Consider the following 10,014-nt stretch of genomic DNA (forward strand, 5'->3'; position numbering starts at 1 on the left):
CCGAGTTTCAGAGGATGCATTTCTGATTCTTCTGTGTAATTAGACATTGCGTGGACTCCGAGGCATTAAGAAAATACAATGTCTTCAAACATGTCGTCATTCAAATAATAACTAAGAATATGTAGCTGCTGAGAGTAAATGCAAATCGTATCATATTCTTCTATGAGCACAACCAATCCTTTCAAGTTTCCCTCAAAAATTAACTATATTAACAAAACTACACCGACTTATCTTTAGATAAATTTGTACCAGGTCCAAGATATGAAAAGGTCACTACGGGTACATTCTACGGTTCCAGGATGCATCATTGAAAAACCTCGTGAATACTGTTGTCATGCCAATTCAGGTCCGTGCACTGTCCAGATACCTTGCCAGTGCGGCTTTGGTCGGAAACTTGACAATTGGTGGCGCGATTTGACCGACCACTTTGCGAGAGCGGAATTGGTTGGGGCACCTATTAAAGAGATGGTTGGGCATGATATCACCAGCTTTTAATAGTTGGCAACGTTGACTCCTCGGATGGTAACCTCTGTTCAACATAGTTGTCAGAAATATTATTCATTTGAAGAACTGATAAAATTAACAAATGTGGTATTCATGTTTCGCAACGATTTTTAGAAAAGAGAGCACACCATATAGTCTTACAGCACCTATTAGCCAGCAACTATACTCTCAGATTGGTGATTTGTTACTATAAACTATAGTCACTCAAGTGTCTATGAACAAACAAATTTTAGTACATTCTTTGCTGTATCTTGGATACCTTTACGGCTGTCAGAGGTCGAAGTTTACGACGCTGTCATTTGTCAATTCAACTTTGCGGAAGAGCGATCACCAACGTCATAGATGTTACAAATTCATGTCTGAAATAGTGTGAATTCCGTGTTATGGAGTATGTCTGTCTGTGTTGACCATATGTATATCTTACCGCGAGGCGTTCAGGGTAGATAGACTTGAAGTTTTAAATAAGAATGAACACGTAAAATCGTTGTGCTTTGTATTGTATTAAAGAGAGGCAGTCGTCGGAGCTGCGCGTGTGCGACTTTCTTGTTTGCAAACAATGTATTTCATGCATCTCATATGGATGCATCAAGTCAACTTTTCTGCAACATTTTAATTTGACGATATTCATCGTTAACAAACATGTTTTTAACTTTAATCAATCGCCAACGTACCCTAGATACAGTGTTTACATCGGTCGTAGGGGCCCCTTGCTGGCAACCTTTGAGCAGAGTTACGACGACTGCCTCCCTTTAATCCAAGTTACTCAGTCCGCCATACTTACAGTCGAAGATATCCCGAGTCAGAAAAAAATATAATAATTTTTTAATAAAATGGATTTAAATGTCATCATGTTTCATCCCTTGATTTTATGGCGGTGTGGCATGGCTGAGCTTTTACCTCAAGTATTAAAAGCACAGATCTTGCGGTCGAGCAGCAAGCTTAGTACATTGACTGTTTCTATGATCTTTAGATCCTCTGATCTCTTTTGAAAGTTGTGTGTAATGAATCAGTTCGTACATACAAGGATGAAGTTGAAAGAACCTAAGCCTTCAACATGGCTGTGTGTATACTCAACTATAGAAGAAGTTGATGCGTCAGGTGGTTTGGTATCATATGCTTGATGTAAACGCCGAAGAACGAATATGTCGGGCCTGGCGGCATTCTTCATTTTGATAGGAAGATATCTTGTCGTCAGATTATTTCTCTCTTGGTTTGAATAATTTACTGAAATGACGGAGTCCACATGTACTCTTTTATTTGTCTTGCTATTTTACAGTCACAGGGAACACTTGAAATTCGCCATCTTTTCACATTTTATTGCGGATACTTTAGAATCACGTGTGAAGCTATTTTTGTTCTGCTTACGTGAAGCCATGTTGAATGATCAATCGTCAGAGCTCTACTGACACCTTGTGTATACAAAATATGTAAAATTATATGCTGATGACATAATTTATGGCATCGTAAATTATGTCAAACTAAATTAAAGCATCTATTGTTAGAGCTACAACATAAATTTTGCAACTGACAACTTGGCACGCTTTAGTGAGCAGTAGGCCTAATCATGAATAGTTACATGAAACAAGAATCAACAGAAATAATTTGAAATGATAGCGACTTAAGTCGGTTTAATCTGAAAATATGTTCAAACGCGTAAGATTTGTAATATTAGCTTTATAAGATATTGTGATTGTTGCCTAGCGACCACTGGGACCGAGAGACGCCGGTCCCGTACCTGGAAGTCGCTTTTACGAGGAATTGTGAGGTACAGTCCAAATTTATACTAATTTATATTTCCAGGTCACGTCAAAAATGAGGAAATTGAAGTCCGTGTATATCGTCACAGGAACAGGGTGTGAGAGCGTAGAATGGGTGTGTTTATGGGTCAGACGGGCATGCCGTATGTCACTCGAGAAGTTACTGTAATGTCACTTGACAACAAAAAGGTTATCTGTCACGTATCTGTCACCGAAAAAAGGTTTCACTTCAACATGCAAGTGAAGAAATTAAAAAAAGTAACAAGTATGGAAGTTGTGTTATAAATCCATTCTTATATTATTTGTGGTTTAACTCCAATAAACAAATACAATATTTTACCTATGGGATTCATAAAAGTCTACATTACTAAATAAACCACCGAATATATCTGTTTGTATGTTTATCTAGTTATTGTTTTTTCTTGTCACAAGCTGGGCTTGCCGACAAGCACGCCACCAGTGTTGGATACTGAACAGTGAAACGCATGCATGGCCCCGCGCGCGATGAGTTACTAGTATCTCGCGACCCGCAAGCGCGCACCCGGCATGGCATGCGGCACATTGTACCAGCTGCAGCTGTGACTCTGGATCGGCGGCGCTGCTACCTATCAACTCGTAATATAAAACGGCATGGGCTATCTGCCCAGTCGAGTGTGAGGAACATTGAACGCCCAAACCACGGTCCCATACTGCTACAGTAGTAGTAGTCCCCTAACTGGCGCCCTGTGATGGATAACAATTAGCTCCTCGCCGGTTTTCAATCTTTTGTTATGCAAATATTTGTAGGCGGTTCCCATTTCTCCCATCACGTGTTCACGCGAGTACGGACCATTCACCTGACATTGATTGCTGTGGGATGGGAGTCACATGACTCATTCTGATTTTAATCATTGCCGGTTTTCCGTTCAAACAGACTGTGGACGTGCCCCTCCCCATCCTTCGCCAAATTTGCCGGTTTGCTAGGTTCACTCCCACAGGATATCCACCCCACGGTATCTCTTCTTTAGGGCACAACCCGGCGTCGGAGTAGCAGTTTTTCTCCCCGTAGCTCGATCTAAATCTCACAGAATGGCAACTATCGACAAGGATTCGGTATTCAACGCTTACAATGATGTCAGGGATGACAACACAGAGACGGCGTGGTAAGCGATTCATCGTACTTCACATTGAAATTACACAATAGCCGGTGTCGTTCAACTCCCAGGGTGTCTGGTTTGTGTAACGTCTACATTTGAGCGACTCTTGGAAGTAGCTCTACAATACTCGCAGTCCCTCTCCCCACGGGCCGTACTGTACTTCAATCAAAGGGGCGTCCAACCACTTTGCTGACTTTTCATTCATTCACATCGCAGGCAAAAATTCTCTTGAACATTTTTTAATTGGGTGAGTCACATGTGAAGAAGCAGGCTGAATCACTTCATAGGAGCCCCGTAGAAATCACCAAGGGTTGTCACTGAATCCGGTTGTTGAAACCTTGATACGGCTATTTTTCATGACTATTCGTCTCTCGTTATTTCCAGGGCTGTCTTCAAATACGATGGCAACAATATCATACACGATTCCTCAGGGACTGATTATTCGGAATTCCTATCAAACTTCACAGGTAAGTATCGAACAGTCAGACGTGTCACTTTTCACAGGGTAGGCCTAATATCATTACAGGAATTATTTTTTAAACTCCAGTTCGCGAGATCGTGACCTTTATCCATAGTGGGAGTTCCCTGTTCGTTGAAATGCCGATGTGGATTTGCAAGTGACACAAGTCGGGCAGTAGGGTAGACATTTACATGGCAACTGCACTGTAAGTGTGCAATAACTGTTTCGTCCAGGGAATTATATTTAGTTGTCCCACACCGTCCCACCAAGCTATGACCTTCTCACTTTATCAGCGGGGCCGTTGGTAGTGCATATTAAAGCTACGTGTGGAAATGGAGTCTCCTTTATCTGTCTATAGCTCTACGGTGAGAATGTGATCGTGTCCTAAAAACTGCCTCGTGTTCCCCCATATACATCATCTTATAAATGAATTCCTCTACTTCTGCTTTGTGATCGTAGACGAAGAGCGGGTGTTCGGATTTGTGCGTATCATGACTGGCGATGAACTGAGCAAAAGAGCCAAGTTTGCACTCATCACCTGGATAGGGTCGAGTGTCAGCCCTCTCAAGAAGGCCAAAGTGAGCACAGACAAAGCCCTCGTCAAAGATGTTGTACAGGTAAGCGCGAGACAAAATACACAATGAAACAGATTTGACAACTGATTACTATCTGAAGTACTTCAATGAGAAATTCCCTCTGTCACGAGGGAGTGCGTTTTATGGCATGTGGTTTCGATCGATTCCTTTTGTTGATTAACCACTTGTCAACTCTAGATGAAACAAATCGTGAAATCGTGGCCTGTATCTCGCCGTAGACTGATATGGAATATCCCTGTAATGTTAAACGCACCTACTGAATCACATTTGAGCATGCTCAGAGAGAGAGAGAGAGAGAGAGAGAGAGAGAGTGACTGACTGTACGTTGCACTTTATTGTACCTACAATTTTGATTCGATTGCACCTGGCCAATTTACGTGCTTTCCTAAGGTTCGATCAATGCAATGGAATTTATCATCGAGGCAGGAAGCACGGAGTTATCAATGACGGTACTCCATTAACCTTTGACCCCGAACCTTGATCAATATTCGCTCGGGGCTTCACTATTGTCTGAACAGGGCATGTCAATGAAATAAGCGGGAATGACCTGCGTTTTTTTAAGGCTGTGCGAGAGAGAACAATGTCTAATTAAAATTGTTCCGTTTTCATGGTTATTCAAATGTCATTATTTGGTCTTGCCACCCGGCCTTTTCAGTTGTTCCTCGCACTTCCCCTGCACTCGACAAAAAGAGGAAATCCTTTGAAGTGTTAGGCCTACAGATGTAATATTCAGTGTTTGATGGGGAAAATTAAAGTGTGACCCAAACACGTGAACGAAATGAGCATCGCAACGGGACGCGAAGGCCCTCAAATACTACCATAGTGATGACAAGATAGAACCACCTGTTTGTTTTACTTCCATAATTTGTGACAGCAAACTGTTTTTGGCCGACGGAAGTTTTACCGCATCGCTTAATCAGCACAAATAATCCGTGATCACATCAGTATTACAGTAAATTGTTTTAGATGATGGATAATAGAGATACAACTTCGCTTTGATATCTCTACACATCTTACGAGTCGAGACGAACTTACGGAAACACCGATAGGGACAAAACTGCCACGATCATCGTAGACAAATCGAAAGCCGTGGTATCATCAAGGTCAGGGGTTATTAAAGCGCCTGACACGAATTGATACTGAACCACAACGCGGAAGTTCCGCGTAGCGGCGGTCTGTAGCTCTTATCTCAAGTCCATGTATGGCGAACCACTGAGCGTTCATAATGTCAGCACTAGTATCTGAGTATCCGCCTGCGCGCAGTCGGCTGGCTTTCTGGGCTACATCCGTCCCGTATCTGCATTTCTGCCCGATAATGATTTCATATCATGCGTGGCGTTGTTTGTAGCGTGCCTTGTCGACCCGCTGATTTGGATGTGCAGGTGATACTGGCGAAGGAAACGCTGTCGCGCATTATAACTATTAACTACATCTGTCGCAATGTGATGTTGATTTCACTAAGTGTTGTAACGTTTCACGGTTTCCGATTTGACGCTAACGGGTTCCGGGTAATCTTATTAATTACTAATCGGTTAATTGGATCATAATGCAAACTTTTATCGCAGTCCACGAAGTTTCGTGTATCTTTCGAACATGTGAAATTGCCAAAACGAATATGAATGTCCAATTTTCCGACAAGGGACGTGATTTCTAGAATTGAACATCCATAAATAATCACATGCCCGCGAGGGTCCGTTAAATAGTCTATGAAGTCACCAGGTTCGCAGTAAGCTATCTGCCTCTTTGCCCGAAGAATTGATATTTTTTACACCTATCCACCTGCAGGAAGCCAGCCGGCATTTCCTTTCAAGAAACAGAAATAAGAGGAAGATGCATTTTATGGGAGCGTTTTTTTGTTTTCAAATCAACGACCTGCTTTGTTCTGCTGCATAGCATAGCCAGCACGGGTCTCTCAGGAAATGGGGCTTTGACGGTGATTTGCCGTCCGCACTAAAAATAACACCGAAACCACAAAAGAAACTGGCGAATTACCTAATGATGTATAATATTAACTGGAACATACAGGAAATCGTAATTCACCAGCAGCATACGAAATCAAGACAGTTTATAGGCCAGTATTCTTGATACTGTTAGAGCCCCTGCAGGACCCGGGAAATGTTCGATTTCACTAGTGTGAAATGTACAGGCCTTCCAACGCTATGGGATGATTGCGCATGGAATGTACATCGTCAGGTACTCTCAGATGACGTAATTGTTTGCTTCGTTGACAGAAGAACATAAAACTTGAAAATTTTATGGAGTTACGTTCATTTGCTGTCCTGTAGGCATAATTTATCCAGTTTTGTACGGGTTTACTGTCAAAGCTGCCGACGATGCTCCCATGCTCGCTGGTTCAAACCATCCTGCGAGATTTCAAATTTCTTCCAAGGACTAGTCCACGACAATAATGTGAATTAACCAGTTCCCCGGGACCAGTTTTAAGTTGAAACACACCTTCAGATATTTTGGTCGCCAACTGTTCATAATTAATTCTGTATTTTAACGAATGTATTGTGAGTGTGTCGTAATCAATTCGTTCTCTGGGCTTCAGTATTGCCTCCATGTAGTGGAATGGCGAATTCTGTTGAATAACGCTGAACTGTATAAGTTATAAAAGGGAACTAACTCCGGTTTGAAGGTAAACAACCACCGAACAAACTGGTCCGACAAAATTCATTTTGTCACGGTGTCTAGGTTCTCTTGTTCGAACAATGAAAGGATACGCAATTCAAGATTGTGTGTTTTTGTCGTGCAAGGAAGATTTTAGATATATTCAGCAGAACAGGATGGGGTTCACTGCGAAGCGCTTAGGTCACAGGTCAAGGTCAAGCTCACCTCGAAACAGGGGTGTGCCACGTGTGAAATTTGACACCGTCTTTAAAATAGGTGGTACGAGGTAACACCGGCGTAGTTTTTTTTTTTCGTAATCTCATGTCAGCATGCAGCATAGTGCAACAAAAGATACGAGTACGATAATCCTTAATTATACACAGTGTATATGTCTGAATATTGAATTCTCTGTTTTGACTGGAGTGTTTACATTATCAAGCGATAAATGCCGAGACTGTGTATGAAGTTAAAATATACCTGTGTCCATCCACCTTCCATTAATCAGTAACTTAAGTATTGTTCTGTACAAATAGCCGTACATGGCTGTCAAATTAAGCAAAATGATTACCTTATTTGGACAGGTTTACCCATTTGTGATTCATAAAGCTTCCCCCCCCCCCCTCAAGGTCGAACGAGTGCGATTACATATGACCTAGACGTCACCGGCTATTGATGATATTGGCTGGTTTTGTCAAATCTTTGCCTTGCTTATCCGTCACCTGAACTCAGACAGCGGCCGGGATGACTCACCCATAAAGCCATTGTATCAACAGTGTCCTCTGTATATTAAAGAATGCTAATTTTAACATTGCGGTTCATACCTCACAACACAAATATCGTACGGAACGGTGTATCACGGAAATCGCGCAAATCAACCACACATTCGCCCACTGCTATTCGTGCCACGAGAAACAAATTGTGATGAGGAACAGCAAAATACCAGAAATAAACTATTGTGTTATCGGTGAACTGGCATTTTGTGTGATATGCATATTTATTACTTCCCAGTTTCGAGGTTGATATGCGACACAATAGAAACACATTGTGAACAGTGTGCACTGAGTGGCTTATTGTTCAATCGTTGTATATTGGACGTATAATGCCGAAGAAATTATCATTGTGCTCGCGTTTGCTTAAAGAATGATTGGCCAGAGGCGATTCTTTGAGGTTCGATTCGGTATGGGCCTGTTCATTCTGAGAACGAGAAGAGGATTTCTTTACAACATTATTCAAAACTAGTTTGAAAGAACTCGGATGCGTAATCGGTTCATGAATTGAACAGAGAATGACACTGTGTAATAACTTTCAATATCAACACGTGCATACGACCGGGCATTTCATGTCAGTAAGCTTATGTATTGACGCACGTCACGGTTTAAAATGAAATGCTACTAGTGAAATCTATTTGTTCGCTGTCAGTAATTTATTGTGACAGATATATTCATGGTTTCATAAACTTCTCCCCGAGCATAATTCACGTCAAATGTTTACCGTTTTGAAGTACGCCATCGTCCGGTCCACACGGCCTGGGTTGGACGGCGAAGTATTGAACACCCTATCACCGGTCCAGTGAAAGATGACTTTTGCGGAAGTGCGCCCCCAACGGCAAGTTTCGAAAGCAGGGGAGAGAGAGAGAGAGAGAGAGAGAGAGAGAGAGTATTCGTGCATGTATATTTACGCTGCCACTTTATGATGCTATTTTTCCGTCCTTCCAGAATTTTGCCAAGGAACTTCTAACGAGCGATATACGAGATCTTGAAGAAAAAAACGTGAGAGAGGAAGTCCAAAAGGCAGGTGGCGCCAACTATGGCACGGGAGAACGATAGTCACACCATTTTGTCCAGCGAGCCAAGCTTTCCATCAAGTCGCCGCACTTCATGTATTTGAAATAAGCCCGATACTACATTATTTAAAGACAGATCTATTCGTGTGCCGTTTTAGTTGCAATATGTTTGCCCTTCACCTTCACCGCAGTTCAAAATATTGTGTGCAGCCTCTCATTCGCGTTGTCATCGGGAACGCCATTTCTGTGGGGCAAGTTCATCGAAACTAACTGAAATAGATTGTCCATCTGTAGCTTTAACAATCTCTTACTGTGCTTTGTTACAGTCCCATGTTTTTCAAGTTTATAAAATAATCAGAGTTCAAAAATAAAGGAAACACAAACGATGTTTATCCGGTCCTTTTTCGCCAACTTTTGTCTGTAACTTATGATAGTTAGAGCCATATGGCAGCCATATTTTTTCATAAATTATGGTGGCCGTCATATCATCATCACCGCATGTTTATATTTTCCATGGCAACCCTAATCATGTTTTGAAGGGTCGCCCCTTGATGAAACATAAACAGTGCCATTTTTGTTTTTACTAAAAGAAATATTCAGCAAACTTTTCAATCTTGTTAACCTTGCACTGGCAAAATGTGTATGTATGCATATGTAGCCATCATCACATTGTCAAGTTCACTCAAATAAAAAATGAAACTGAATTCTGTGAAATAAGACACATCTGTATGTCATGTTCTATCGCTTTCGATCGAAGCTTGCATGTGTGTGTGTGTGTGTGTGTGCGCGCGCGTGTTTCCTGTTTTATGCGCTTGTCGGTTCATTTCATCCAATGCAGCAGGATAGCAACATTTCCAAACAGGAGCAAGACATCTGCCTTGCGCTCATTTTACTGTTCTAGGTCACTCCTTATATGATTTGAGCCTTTCTTGTGAAGTGTTGTTTTCAAAATGGCCGTCGAATCTGTCCACGTTCATGTGTAATGGTGAATCGTTTATGGCTGTGTTTTTGTGGTGGCGTAGTGTTGTTATTGTGGATATCGATGGTTTTTGTTTTGTGGTAAGTGGGATTTCGCTTGACTTCATATTAATACGATTCAGCAATTGCATTCGATCTGTGGTCGCGTGTTGCTGCTGAATCTGGTTTTAACCGGTAGAACGCGCTTCGG

The 10,014-nt window shown here is 41.8% G+C and overlaps 1 protein-coding gene across 1 annotated transcript; it reads left to right on the forward strand.

The window, feature by feature from the left end:
• Positions 1-2,746: 2,746 nt before the first annotated feature.
• Positions 2,747-9,567, forward strand: LOC139147588 (coactosin-like protein). Its single transcript, XM_070718721.1, has 4 exons — positions 2,747-3,403; positions 3,782-3,864; positions 4,317-4,474; positions 8,779-9,567. The coding sequence occupies exons 1-4, from the start codon at positions 3,330-3,332 to the stop codon at positions 8,887-8,889; spliced, it is 426 nt and encodes a 141-aa protein (XP_070574822.1). The 5' UTR covers positions 2,747-3,329; the 3' UTR covers positions 8,890-9,567.
• The last annotated feature ends 447 nt before the right edge of the window (positions 9,568-10,014 follow it).

This window comes from Ptychodera flava, chromosome 13, assembly GCF_041260155.1.
Source record: "Ptychodera flava strain L36383 chromosome 13, AS_Pfla_20210202, whole genome shotgun sequence".
Taxonomy (NCBI): Eukaryota; Metazoa; Hemichordata; class Enteropneusta; family Ptychoderidae; genus Ptychodera; species Ptychodera flava.